At 38.7% G+C, this 15,344-nt stretch overlaps 1 protein-coding gene across 3 annotated transcripts in view; it reads right to left on the bottom strand.

Moving 5' to 3' along the window:
• Positions 1–14,794, bottom strand: part of scarb1 (scavenger receptor class B, member 1) — a 36,197-nt gene extending 21,403 nt beyond the window's left edge. For 2 of the 3 annotated variants that reach the window (XR_013845325.1, XM_080046419.1), the window contains exons 1-8: positions 12,746–12,943; positions 11,214–11,374; positions 7,066–7,207; positions 5,599–5,802; positions 4,516–4,611; positions 2,629–2,744; positions 1,561–1,727; positions 598–716 (exon numbers count right to left, since the gene is read on the bottom strand). Coding sequence is in view for 2 of the 3 variants with exons in the window: in XM_080046419.1 (XP_079902545.1) it covers positions 598–716; positions 1,561–1,727; positions 2,629–2,744; positions 4,516–4,611; positions 5,599–5,802; positions 7,066–7,207; positions 11,214–11,374; positions 12,746–12,865 (1,125 nt within the window). In the remaining variant the exon portion in view is untranslated. Of the gene's footprint in view, positions 1–597; positions 717–1,560; positions 1,728–2,628; positions 2,745–4,515; positions 4,612–5,598; positions 5,803–7,065; positions 7,208–11,213; positions 11,375–12,745; positions 12,944–14,562 lie in introns of those variants that run through there. The other variant, XM_080046420.1, reaches the window with a different exon arrangement.
• Between the last annotated feature and the right edge of the window lie 550 nt (positions 14,795–15,344).

A 15,344-nucleotide genomic window follows, 5' to 3' on the forward strand; every position in this document is an offset into this window, starting at 1 on the left:
ATGTAATCAGTCCATATCTGCTCAAGATGACCACACAAGGACATCAACCCCATTGTTTGAAAGGCCCCGCCCCTCACACTGTAAATCGGATTATCTTGAAATTTCTCACACATGTCAAGCTCAATTCACTCTACAAAAAAGCCTCTTGGACCATATATGTCCGCCATCATGCTTTATCATGATAACACCTTGACCACGAAACTGTTAAATGTAATCAGTCCATCTCTGCTCAAGATGAACACACAAGGACACTGACGAACCATTCTCTAAAAACAATCTATTGGACTTTGGACAGAAAACATGCCACATCCACCCTTTTCTTTTTTTAAGATTAATTTTTGGGCATTTTTCAAGCTTTATAAGATAGAACAGGGTTGAAATGGGGAGACAGAGAGAGGGGGGGATGACCTGCAGTAAAGGTGTGTGTCTGTGTCTGTGTGTCCGTGCGTGTGTGTGCGTGCGCCTGTGTGTGTGTGTGTGTGTGTGTGTGTGTGTGTGTGTGTGTGTGCGTGCGCCTGTGTGTGTGTGTGTGTGTGCGTGCCTATGTGTGTGTGTGCGTGTGCGTGCTTGTCTGTGTGTGTGTGTGTGTGTACTCACTGGGTGAATGTCTATGAACAGTCCGTGATCGTCCTCGTTGGGACTCAGTCCATGGACGGTGTCGAGCAGAACGGGATCAGCGTTATAGAAGTGAGGATGAGAGATGAAGACCGGAGAATCTGGGAAGTGGAAATGGAAAAATGTGTTAATTCGGTGTTTGCAATAAAGTTGCTTTTGAAGGACTGATCACTTTCTAATTCGAATTTAATAGCAATGTCTCCTCTACGGCTTCCTTTTGAAAGTTAAATCTGCTCTGAGGAACTTTCAGTTTGTGTTAATTCTAGTGCCCCCTTTGGACAAAAGCAGTAGTGTTTTTATTTTTGCGAAATGTTCAAATGCGACATAGGTTGCCACAAAATATTAAAAAAAAAAAAAAACATAGGTGGTAGGATGTCCTATAGTTATAGAGGTTCCTCCCAGTAACCACGAGGTCTCTGGTTCCTCCTCCCAGTAACCACGAGGTCTCTGGTTCCTCCTCCCAGTAACCATGAGGTCTCTGGTTCCTCCTCCCAGTAACCATGAGGTCTCTGGTTCCTCCTCCCAGTAACCATGAGGTCTCTGGTTCCTCCTCCCAGTAACCATGAGGTCTCTGGTTCCTCCCAGTAACCATGAGGTCTCTGGTTCCTCCTCCCAGTAACCATGAGGTCTCTGGTTGGATCCCCGGCACCGGACAGGAGGGTGTTAGTAGTAAAAACAAGTCGAGGCTGCTATTACATCTACGGTGCCCCACCATCTCTACCATTGTGTCCTTGAGCAAGACACTTAGCCCCAAACTGCTCCAGGGGCGCTGTACTATGGCTGACCCTGTGCTCTGACCCCCTCTGGAGTGTGGTAACTTGAGAGGGGATATGAGAAAAGACTAATTTCAATGTAACCTTGTCTAAATTGACTCATAAAGATAAGATAACCAATATACAGTAAATGAGCTAAAAAGATAAACCAGTATTGTCCATGTTTACTCACTGTGTCTGCAGCTGCTGACGTTGAGCAGACCTGACTGTCTGCAGGGACAGAAGCCTTCGTTGGGAGCGTAGTCCGTTCCGTTGGCGAACAGCGTCTTAGGAGCTACGTATCTGTACAGAGGAATGCCCTTCAACTCCCCCGGACGCTGGTACACGAGCTCCATAGATCTGGAAATAAAATACATGGAACATTGACATAGCTGTGTGTGAGTGAGTGAGTGAGTGAGTGAGTGAGTGAGTGAGTGAGTGAGTGAGTGAGTGAGTGAGTGAGTGAGTGAGTGAGTGAGTGAGTGAGTGAGTGAGTGAGTGAGTGAGTGAGTGAGTGAGTGAGTGAGTGAGTGAGTGAGTGAGTGAGTGAGTGAGTGAGTGAGTGAGGTGAGTGAGTGTGCGCTGAAAAAGGATCCGGTGTACACAAAGCCTATGCTCTGTAAACTGGTATGTCAATAAAGGGGCCCACCTTAGGGTATTCATATTGACTGAGTTGTACACACAACATGAGCTGCTTTATACATAATGGTTGACATGGTCAGATAGGTAGAATAACAATGGAACAATCAAGTTTGGTTCTTGATGAAATCAATGTTAATCTGAGTCTGGGAGCTTCCAGGATGGCCCACACCTAGGGTATCAGCTCCAATCAGACTGATTTAATTACAATAGAAATCTCCAGACAGCAAACATCAGTAGTTAAGATGAGAGGAAATACACTTCATACAATGATCAAACAATGAATGTAGAGACAAGAGTAGAATTAAACTAATCAATATAAAATTGGCTTCCACACTAGCAACATACCCGTTTACAGAGCCTAGGCTGTGTATGGGCACTAGATTTTTTTTCTTCAGCGCACATAGTATGGAATAGGTTGCAAATCGTGAGAAGATATTCACCGATTTTGACAACAAACGTTCTCCTAAATCATTGACTCCAACTTTAAGAGATAGAGAAAGAAAGAGAGAGATAGAGACAGACACACAGACAGACAGACAGACAGACAGACACACAGACAGAAAGACAGACAGACAGACAGACAGACAGACAGACAGACAGACAGACAGAGACATTTTACCTGCATGCGTCTGGGCTGTAGAACGGTAAAGTGCTTTCTTTGGTCATGAACGGCGGCCACATCTGTCCAGCTGTTCCATTGATCATGTTGCACTGAGGAGACTTCCAGTTGCTCAGCTGTTAACAGAGAGGACAGTCACATACTAGGAAAGGTAAACAAACATGGCGGTAGATAAATGGTGAAGGGATGCACTGACTGAATATTTATCAAACAAAACAAAATTGGTCGAAAATAGCAAAAAAGGCGCTTTTGGTGTTAGGCCAATTAAAAGGAAGAGTCAGCGATTCCGGAGAATGCTGTTGTAACCTAGGGTGGGCTCCTCTGTTTGAATACCCTCTGTGTACATATCAATTTACAGAGCATAGGCTGTTAAGGTTGTTTACACCATTAACACAATATGTTTTCAGCTCACACACATGCATGATGTAGTGGATCGTGAGGAGATATTCACTGATTTTGCAAAAACTGATTTTGACAACGAGCGTTCTCCCGAATCACTGGCTCCACCTTTATGTGAAAAGGCCAAATCATTTTACTTAAAACAATTACGTTTTTCATGACGCATTCAAATATCAACTAGCGTGGAGTAGGCTGGTCACTCTTTATGAATGCAGCTTACATGTCGGCAGTTTGGATTGCATTTCAAAGCATCGATGAATTACCTAAAAATGTCCGTTTGCAGACATTGCTCTACTGAGATATCTAGAGGGTTGGTCGACTACATCTGCAAAGGCTTACTGCACAACAAGTTTAATTTATCACTTGGAATCAAGACACGACGTACAGCAGCAGAGTACACGAGAAAGCACAACTAATCCTTCTCTGGCTCATGTGTTTGTAAAAGGTAAAATAGTTTAGAGAGAGGGACGGTGCCAAAGCATAAGGCATTAATAAAAATATACTTGAATTTATTGCGTTGGATTATCAACCATTCTAAGTTGAAGAGGACATTGGATTTCGTGGCGTACAGAGCATTATGAACCCAATCACACCATGACTAGTAGACATGTGCTTAGCCCAGATGTTTTACGTTGATTTTTTTTTTAAACCTTTATTTATACAGGTAAATCCCATTGAGACCGGAGACTCTTTCTCAAGGGGAGACCTGTTCCCATTTACATGTTACCATTCACACACCCATTCATACACCGATAGCAGGCTAATTATCGACATTCACACAAGGCAAGGTGGGTGAAGTGTCTTGCCCAAGGACACAACTACCATGACACGGGTGGCAGGGCGGGAATCGAACCACCAACCCTTCGATCATTGGCCGACCCGCTCTACCACATGAGTCACAGTCGCCCCAAAGCAACTCGTGTATGAAAGATGGCCAAATAAAAATTATTTATTTTACAACTTAAAAAAAAAATATAAGTTGTATGTTTTTTGGTTGGTAAGGTGTCCGCTGTAAAAATTAATAAAAACTGTTTAGTATTATTTTACTCTTAAATTTCCAAGACTATTTTTAATGCGTTAGTCGGCAATAATATCTGGTCAACGATTGACTCCTTTATGATTTTCTCTACTTATGACATCTATTGCAGCATGTCCGTCCTGGGAGAGGGATCCCTTACTCTGTCGACTCTCCCTGAGGTTTCTCAATTTTTTAATTCCGTTAAAGGGTTTTTTACTGGGAGTTTTTTCTCAGCTGAACTAAGGGTCTCAGGGCAGAGGGTGTCGTACTGTATGGAATGTAAAGCCCACTGAGGCAAATGTCTATTTGTGATATTGGGCTCTATACAAGTAAAACTGATTTGACTAGGCCAAAAATTGTCAAAAAGTCCCATATATGCTTCGTTAAGGACTTTTTACTTGTGTCGGTTGGTTCTAGTGGCAAGATTCCGAGTCGTCAACAACATTCCGGAAGAAAAAAAATTGTCTCACCTTTGTCAAACCGTTCCAGGAGTCGACTTTGTGAACGTTCTTGATATCGTCTTGTCCAGTGTGGATGGTGAACAGCCCCGTGTCGGAGTTGTTGAACTAAATAAAGATGAAAAATATACACAGTAAATTAAACACCAAACGTGATCCACATGAGTTTGCTTTTTTCTTTGACAAACCAGTCTTCCCTAATGGCCTAAAACCAAACCTTTTCACTTATTTAAAGTCCACACCCCAACCCCTTTTAAGTACACAACTAGACTATGTTATGCCGTAATTACCATGTTTAAGTGAATACCTTAACTGCTTATCCACGCAAAAGCTGAGATGCCTGATCTGTTGTATCCATTTCAAATAGAAATCACAGTAACAGGGATAATAATGCCTTTGTTTCTATCTGTTTATCACTCATTCTAACCCTAAGCCAATGAGCCTAACAACAGGAGTGATATGGTTAAAGAGTCAGCCAGTCTGGAGAATGCTTTTAGTCAAAACTCTGTGAATATCTCCTCACAAACCGCAACCTGTCCGTACGGCGTTTGCGCTGGAAAAAAAAAATCCAGTGTTAATACACAGCCTAGGCTCTGAAAACTGGCATGTTGCTAACTACAGGTGGCCCCTTTGTTTATAGCCCGGTTTACAGAGCCTAGGCTGTATATTAACACCATTTTTTCTGTAAACGGATATGTTAACAAAGTGTATGTAAACAAAAGCGACCCACCATAGCTAGCATCATGCCCGTATACAAAACCTAGGCTGTGTATTAACAATGATTTTTTTTTTCTGCACACACACAGTACAGACAAGTAGTGGGATCATGAGGAGATATTCACTGATTTTGACAACGAACAAAAACAATACATTTATTTTTTTGCATTTTTATGCTTTATTGATAGTGTAGAGACAGAGTTGAAATGGGGCAGAGAGGGGAGTGACATGCAGAGAACGACCGGGGGCTGGAATCGAACCCGGGTCCGCTGCTGGCCGAGGTCCATGGGGGGGACGCCCTACCAACTGAGCTAAGGGCGCCCCCGAATCGCTGACACTTTTAATATGACTTTTTTTTAAGAAGTTTAAAATACTCACGTCAGCAAAGAGGCCGAACTTGCCCGTGGATGGCAGCTGGCCGGGTAGATACTTATTGAGGAAATCAACCAATTGGCTGTCGTAGCCCCACATCAGCTCTTCCACTGGCTTCGTTAGGAACGTCCCTTCTTTGAATGTTTTGAACGTGGCACTGATCATCAATTTCACTGCCCATGGGAGCTTCTCCATCATCACTGCTGCACCCTAGAAATATATATAGTTGAGTTAGATGTGTTAAGTTATCTCAGGCAGAGGTAAATATACTGTACAAGTGTATCTACTTTTTACTTTCTATTCTATTCTATATATACTGTTTCATATTGCACAGAAAATCCCTTTGCACTACTTAGTATTTAGAATGTATCTTATGTAAATATTGTTTAGGTTTTTCTTATTTAAAGGTGCAGTGCGTAATATGACATCATCAAGTAAGTTCTAGAAAGTTCTAGAATGCAACGCTCCCTGGGTAACCCCACCCCTTTCGATTAATAACAGAAGCTACAGTGGCCTTCAAGGACAAGAACAATTCTAAATTTTAAACAATGCACCTGATGACATTCCAACTATGACACTTCCAAAATGGCGGTGACAAGGCCTTGGTCCAAAGTATGGAGAAATATGGACATATATGAGACCCTTTCTAAGGAAAAAAATTATAAATAAAAAAAAAAATCAGCTATTATGCACTAAATTAAACGTACTTATGGATATTATAATTATTTTCTACAAAATCTGCTAGGAAATAAAACCCAAAATTCTACACAACTTTAGATTTAACTCTATATTTTTATTTTATCGTTCTAACTGCACCGTGGGCCAGAGATAAACGCCATTTAGATTCTGAATGTCTTGCATAAATCAGAACTGACAATAAAAGACTTAGACTTTGACTTGAAACTCATAATATAGGAATATCATGGAAAATGAATTGGAATTGAGGCAAGAATTCATGCAAAAGGGGCCCAAACCAAGTACTGAGTACATATGGATGATTATACTTTATAGAGGGCTGACATTTCTGTATTTAAAATCCCATTTTTATTGATTTCATGTAATATTAAAATTTCCTGAGATTTTGAATTTGGGGTTTTTCGAGTTTCACATGTATATAGTTGAGTTAGGTATGTTAAGTTAGTCAATTTACACGAGAGGCACGTTGAAATTTGTCTTTTCTCATATCCCCTCTCAAGTGAACACACTCCAGAGGGGGTCCTCCTCACACAGGGTCGGCCTTAATACTGCGCCCCTGGAGCAGTTTGGGGTTAAGTGTCTTGAAGTGTGTGTGTGTCTTGCTGTGTGTGTGTGTGTGTGTGTGTGTGTGCACGCGCGTGTGTGTCTTGCTGGGTTTGTGTCTTGCTCTGTCTGTCTGTCTGTCTGTCTGTCTGTCTAGTGTGTGTGTGTGTGTGTGTGTGTGTGTGTGTGTGTGTGTGTGTGTGTGTGTGTGTGTGTGTGTGTGTAAGATCTTACCAGCACCAACATGTTTGGTATAGTGACAACGTCCGATTCGTTTCCTACGGACATGGTCGGCTCAAAGAAATACGTTCGCTGTTCTCTGTACGTCACCGTGTCGTTCGGATGGAACGTGATGTTGAATTTCTGAATGCGTTTTCTAGAATATAAAAAAATAAAAAATAGTACAGAAAAAAAATATATATATAAAGATATGTATGCACCATTTCATTGTCCAATTGTAGAGTAAAGATAGAACGCAGTATGCAAATAAAACACAAAATAGAATCACATTTTCAAACATGTTTTGAGTTGTACAATCTAAAAATTTCAAACAATAACAGTTGTGCCACTAATTCTCAAAAGATAACTAGTTCGTTCAAATTTGGACAGTTTCACTTCAAATCTAATTGCAGACAGTTGCAGTTTGAATTTTCCCAATTTTTTTTGAAAGTTTTTAATAAAATAGACATTAATCAAGACATTAGGGAGGATACTGTATGGACAGTACTGATTATACACTTTATACACGTTTTTTATTGCCATACCACCATTAGTGTGTTCTAACGTGTCACCTATATGGCCCGGAGGTAAAAGTTCACGTGTGTTGTGTGAAACCGCACAACACAATGTGATAATGAAAATGAACAGTAGATTAGATAGAATGACAGATTATCTTATCGCTGTGAACAAATTGACAGTAAATTGATTAAACGCTCAAAGTGTGAAAAACATTGAGCCAGCTCCTGATTTAGGGCAAGATACTGTAGGTGAACAAATCTGGGTCAATTTAGAGATTTTCGTCTATTTTGCGTCTATAACATGTCTTCTTTCATACCAGATTTTCACACAGAACGGACAGGTAGCAGATCGTGAAGAGAAATTAACTTTTTTGTCAAAATCAGGCATCCTAGGCTCTGTAAACTGGTATGTAAAAAAAGGGTATATAAAAAAGGGACCCATGGTAGCCAGCAACATGCCCGTTTACAGAGCCTAGGCTGTGTATAGCAACACTGGATTTTTATTTTTTCAGCGTCCACATACAGTACAGACAGGTAGCGGAACATGAGGGGATATTAGGGACTTTAAGCAGCGGTGTTTTAGCGACAGCTACGGCGTCGGGGAAAGATTCCAGCGGCTTCCACTATCGCCTAGCAACTCTTAGAACGGCTACTTGCTGCAGTTGGTGTAGCGCTCACAACGTCAAAACCCTGTTCTGCCTGTAAACAGACGGACTACGGCTCTGACTCGCTCTGACTACAGCGATAGGAGGTGATGACATAAGTTTTCGAATGCTAAAAATTCTACTCGACCGCCGTAGCCGTCCTCTCAACCGTCGTTGCTTAAAGTCCCTATTCACTGATTTTGACAACAAGCGTTCTGCAGAATCACTGACTCCACCTTTAAGCCTTGAATTCACTTGTCAAACTATTCTCTACATGTAATTCTTAGTTCTGAATAATTCTATCATCATAAATCAAAACTAAATCCTTTTGAGGAACCTGGAACCAAACGTAAGACTAGAATAGGTTTGTAAACCAAACTGTGGGCCCTGCTGCTGTAAACAACAACAACAGTAACTTTTCAGGAAGCTTTCTAACTTCAAACAATGTTCCAGGGATCACATTTTCCCTGTGAGGAAAGTTTGTTTATTCAGTTATAAGAATATACCAAAGAAATGTTTCACTTCTCTGACACACCCAAAGTTACACAGTGCACCTTTAAAACTAGACACAGCATCTCTTAAAATGCAAAAATGATATATATGATTTTTTTTACAACATCTAATGATAGTAAGTGCCTTATCATCTTTGAAAAAACTATCGTTATCCGCCACTTCGCGATCGCTGATAGGTCAAATTAGGATAAGAAAAAATATACATGAACTAGACTAGGCAGTATGTATGTTTACTGCTGCATTGCTTTTGCCTATCTGCCTGTTATCTATCTGTGTGTGTGCTGTTTTGCAATGTCATCCTCCACTTACAGGTTGTATATGGAAAGCTTGTAAACTGTATACAGTATATGACATTGTAAAGTCACACTAACTCTGTCTGGTGGGATTTCAGTTATTGCATCTTAGTGAAAGTTTGTCCAGACGAGGTTTAGGGCGAGATACTACAGGTGAATAGGATCAAATGTCTAACTTATAGATATAAACATATATATATATTTATAAATGTGCAAACTTGGCAAAATCTAGCTAATCATGTGGACATTTGCATCTCTTTTAGAGCCACAAGTCTAAATGTTAAAATCTTTATTTCCTTTTGACAACATAGTAGTGTCCAACCTTTTTACATAAGAGATTTTGGATGCAGCTTTTTTTCATTGTATATATATATAAAAAAAGATTATGTACAGGTCTTAGAAATGCATTTTCTGCATGTTTTTATGAAGAAAATGTCTCATAAAATCAGACAATTAACAACATATGAACACCTAAATATACATTTTGGACGTTTGATTTATACTAGTATGAAAAAAAAATGATTTGCCTGCAGTGTCTCCTCTTAAACTGCTGATTCAGATACTGTTAAGCTATATATGTTTTGTTGGCACAGCTTGAGGAACAATATGTGCCACACACACACACACACACACACACACACACACACACACACACACACACACACACACACACACACACACACACACACACACACACACACACACACACACACACACACACACACACACACACACACACACACACACACACACACACACACACACACACACACACACACACACACACACACACACACACACACACACACACACACACACACACACACACACACACACACACACACACATACATATGTGGGTCAGTCTGCATTGCATACATGTCGCAACTTAAGGTCAACTAACACAGTTGGAGGTATCCCAAAACATGGTTACATAAGTAGTCCATATGTTAGGCTAACTAGGAGGGGGGGGGGGGGGCGTTTAAGGTTGTTTTAGGGTCGGTGTAGCTGTACATTTTGTCTTTTTAACATACATCTGCCTTATAGATTGACCCAGATTATGCAAAGTGATTTGAATGCAAAATAAAAAAAGCTATATCAGGGCACCATAGTTACTTAACTCTATACCTTTCACCATGGTCATTACCATTGCTTTAAAAAAGGTGCTACGAGGAGCTTTTAAATATTTCTGAAACAGTCTAATTTTTCCTCTGATGATCATAAATTACATATAACAGCAAACGAGACCATCAGTGCAAAGAATGTTTTTCTTAATGCCTTTGTCATGGGTATGCTCACCCAGGAACAACAGCTGGCTGTGCAAGAAAAAACTATTTCTAAAAGTTCCTCAGAGCACCTTAAAGTAAACATTCCAGTTTAGGTCATTTCGACGGTCTGAGAGCGAGACAAGCCAGACGCAGACCTTTGCGGAGGTACAGTAATGAGGAACACTTGGAGAACATGTTAGTGCATTTAGGGGCCCTTTAGAAACGTGAAAATTTTCCCCTTTATGGTTTCAAAACTTCACTCGTGCACATGTTTACGGAGAAAAAGGGCCGAAATCGCTGTAGTACTCATGCCAAGCCAAAACCTTACTGTAACCGAAAATTAATGCCGGTGTAAGCTTAGGGTTACAAGGATTGTAAATGACAAGCTTTCTGTCCACTTATTCTATTCAAACATTCCAAGGGTTTGCCCCCAAGGGTTTTGGTCAGACCGTAAAAGGTATAGGCAGCAATTCTGGAGAAGGTGTTTTGTGAAGAAAAACAAACACTTTTTGTCAAAATCCTAGTCATCCTAGGCTCTGTAATCTGGTATGCAAACAATTGGTATGTAAAGGGCCCCACCGTAGCCAGCAACATGCCCGTTTACAGAGCCTAGGCTGTGTATAGTAACAGCGCACACAGGTAGGGACAGGGTACCGATCTTGAGGAGATATTCACTGATTTTGACAAAAAGTGATTTCGACAACAAGCGTTCTCCAGAATCACTGACTCCACCTTTTAAACAATGCATTTTATTTTTTGTATTATTTATATGTATTGTCAATCTACAGTTTTTATCTATTGTAAATTTATATTTATTTCTATTGTGTGTCACTGAGAAAGAGAGCTTGTTCGAAATGCCCCTTGCCTGATTGAATAAAGGTTAAATAAAAAATTAAAAAATAAAATAAATAAACGTTAAATGGTTTACCTGTAAACATAGGGCCCTCTCTGCTCCACCATGGGTTTCTCTCCCTTCAGGATTTCTTTGGGGTTGAGAACGTTCCAGAAATACACGGACATGTAGAACGGCACGGGCACGTCTTTCCACATCGTGTAGGACATCTCATTCTTTGGGTCGATAACTGTGTTCTGAGGAAATAGAATAAAAATGGTAAAAAATGATATACAGAAATAATTAAAACGTGCTTTTTTCTATACATCAAGAATAAATAAAATGCACACTAAACAAATGAAAAGATATCTTCTGTTACAATCATGCCACGAAGACGCAACTGTACTTAAAGCTGCACACTGTTTTCATAAAATGGTGGGAGGAAAAAAACACAATAATTTATCTCAATTTGCTTGTTCAGTGTCACCAAGAGTCTAGAAAAATTCAAGATATTCAAGTTAAAAGTATACAACAATGAATTCACTATACTTAATATTTTCTTTATCAATTTATGTGATGTGTGATTACATTTTATATACTATCTATGGTTTACATGCATAGTTTCTTTATAAAATAGCGAAAAATGCACATTATACAATGTCAGACATTGTCATTTTGCTTATTTTGTCCGACAATTTCCCAAAATTAAATATATTCAAGTTACAATTAAATAAACAATAGAAAAGCAGCATATCTTCCAAAGTATAAAATCTATATAAAAATATAAATTGTTATAAAAAACAAGCTATGAGAGAGAGAGAGAGAGAGAGAGAGAGAGAGAGAGAGAGAGAGAGAGAGAGAGAGAGAGAGAGAGAGAGAGAGAGATGTGCAATTGTCAATTTTCAAAAAGAGGAACTGAAAAACATGATATTAGAGAATCCAGTGATGCAATGCAAACACCATTGCATAATCATTTTTCAATGAGGGAATGCAACCCAAAGATTACACAATCTGTTATGTATGTGGGGTTATAAATTAGAATTGGAAATATTCCAAGATATAATGTTACCTTGCCTAAAGTATAACATAGATAGATAGATAGATAGATAGATAGATAGATAGATAGATAGATAGATAGATAGATAGATAGATAGATAGATAGATAGATAGATAGATAGATAGATAGAAAGGCCTAAACATAACTTACGAAAACAAAAAGGTAAGTAAACACAAAATTACAAATACATTTGGATTATTTACCAAACTTACCTACTCAACTAAATCGATATAGCTTAATTAAATTAAATTAAATAAATAATATTTGATCGATAGAATAAACCCATGACAGAGTTCCATAGCATGTACAAGTGTAGGTTAAAGGTTTAACTACATTGTTGACACGATGCATTTCCCTCAATACATTCCTTGTTTGTGGCTCAATCGACCCTGGATCACTTTGCATTCCAAGTAGCATGACATAACCGAACCTATATTAACCTATTTGCGTTCACGCGGCTTTTATTAGTCATTAATGTCCTCACGTGTTTGACACTGGAGTAAACTGCTCAAAACAACCCTGTATCACTTTCACCACATTATGTCCCTGTGTGTGCGCTGCTTTAGCTTACCTTTACTACCTGGTCGTCGATAATAATCGGTCCAACAAACGTCAAAATTGTCCCAAAAACCACCGTTAACACACCTGCCACCATGAACCCGATAGCTACTTTAGACTTATCAACTGCCATGGCTGGTTAGTAGTAGGTCTACAGACAGCTGAGGTGTTCGAGGCTATTGTTTACGTGCGAGGCAGCAGTGCAAAATAACTTATAAAATAAATATAGTTTTCTGGAGTGAAGGACTATAACAACCTGTCACCACAGCAGCGCGCGGTTATAAGTAACGCATTGTAAATCCAGCCGGCTTTTTAAACGAGCCTTATCGATGTTGTTGACCTGGTTTTGTTGTAGCTTACATGATTTTGTATTCTGTTGATCACGCCTCCGTAGCGCTAGGAATTATGGGAAGTTGAGTTCCCGCTCGTTTGTACCTTTTATAACAGGTCCATCCATGGTTTCTACTCAGTCCGTATCGCAAGTCTTTATAGGTGAAAATAATGTACAATTACTACCATTCAAAATATTTTTACTGTAAGCATAGTTAAAGTAAAACGCGTAAAAGTGCAATAGAAAAATAGAAATAATTATTTTTTTTTAATTAAAAAATTTAAAAAATTTAAATCATAGTAGCGTATCAGATGTTGTATTATTTGATAATTATATATATATCATATATTTATATCGTTTTTTTTCTTGTACAAAGAAAAAAGCTAGATCTAGCATTGTTGCTATAGTAATAAAAGGACAGATTTCTTTCCAGTGTAAAAGACGTTTTTTGGTACTTTTTATCAAATTGCACATCTTGTTCCTTTGTGCCAATGGGTTGCGCAAGTACAATCTGGATTTACCGTAAGTACACGTACACTGTCAGTGCAAAAAATGGCCTCTTTTTAATGTTCAAAAACGTAGCAATAATGTCTCCCAAAATGGAAATAGCTCAAAAAAATTACAACAAAAACACCTTAAAGTTGCACTTTAACTCGGTTACTTAAATATTAAGTTATAAGTTGTTTAGTAAAATTGCTTATGTTTTGCTTAAGACAGTACAGGACATAACGTTTAGGCAGACAGTAGGGACATGTCGTCAACTATCAAACACTTAAAAACAATACAAATACATTAATTGAAACAAGACATTAATTATGCATTCAAAATTATAATCGCAATTAGATAGAAACTTGCTGTACAAACATGTATTGGCTCCAACATGTCTTAAAGAAACATATGCTCTAAATTTGCAAAACAGAATGTACATAGATTTTACAGAGCCTAGGCTGTGTGTATTAACTAAACTACATTAGCAGGACAGAGGCAAAGTCTTTTGTGACACTGAACACTTTAATAACTTTAAGTATTTGAAGATGTCGGTGGCTACATCTGGGTAACTGCAGCACAGAATCTGAAATACTTAATTGATGCCAGATGGGATTATTCAGTTGCACTAGATAGAAATACATAGAAAGTCTTAACTAATAGTACGTGAAAATGTCAAAACAAATATGTGCTTTTTAACACAATTGTAATGTTACAAAAGTAATTTCAGAATAAGAGGTATATGAGAATGAATCTAAAAATATCTACCAAAATAAAGGCACAACACATAAATAGAAATAACCATTAGAATAGCCTCGAAAATCATATGAATAACTACATTATCAATAGTAAAGTAAAGTTTTAATTAGACTATGAGAATGCAAAAATCTAGAAACATTTGCTTTCGATCAAGAAAAAAATCAGATGTGACAATTTCTAATTCCAAATCAGAATTAACCAGTTATGACCTGATTTATCTTAACATTATAAAAGTATTTTAGATTAGTACGTACCTTTGTGACTTGTTCTTTCATAATAGACGCTCCCACGAATATAAGAGCTACTCCAGAAATCACAGTCAGAGCTCCTGCGACCATAAATCCAATGGCTATTTTGGCTTTGTCCAACTTCATGGTTGCTAAAAAAAAATCAGAAAAAAACAGAAAAAAAAAATGATATAGGCTATGTATTTTTTTTTTTTGCCTTTTTGCAGCAGCCAAGAAGCTAGAATAGGAATGAAGCTGAATGGATAGATGTACAGTGCTGCAGTCACAGTGTGTGTGCAGGTTTTATACAGTGCAAACCCCGCCTCCCCTCACTCTAAGAAGGGGGTCTGTGGACTTCTTATGCAAAAGTATCGTGCCAAAAAAAGTCACATTTTTAGTCAGGAGACGGCATGGATTTAATTGTGTGTAATTCCCAACAGCAGTGAAGGAGTAGTTATCTGTAAGATCTGGTCCAGTGGTGTCAAGTTACTTATAATTGGAATACATTTAAGCTGTGTTCGAAAAGCCCTCCTAACGTCTTCCCTCCTACATGCTCAACATGTATATACTACATACTGTCTACTTAACAATCAATTGTTTATGCCACGACCGTTTACACTGAATTATACAGAAGCAATTAAGAATTTAAAAAAAACGTACATGTTTTTTGAAAAGAGGCAATGCATTTTAGGGCGGTTGAGTAGGAAAAGTATCCTATCAATCCATACACAAAATCTTCCTGGAAGTTAGTACTCATCTGGGCATTTCTCGCCTACACAAACTCGCATACACAACCGTCACATACTCAA

Source organism: Ammodytes marinus, assembly GCF_949987685.1.
Source record: "Ammodytes marinus genome assembly, chromosome: 18".
NCBI lineage: Eukaryota > Metazoa > Chordata > Actinopteri > Uranoscopiformes > Ammodytidae > Ammodytes > Ammodytes marinus.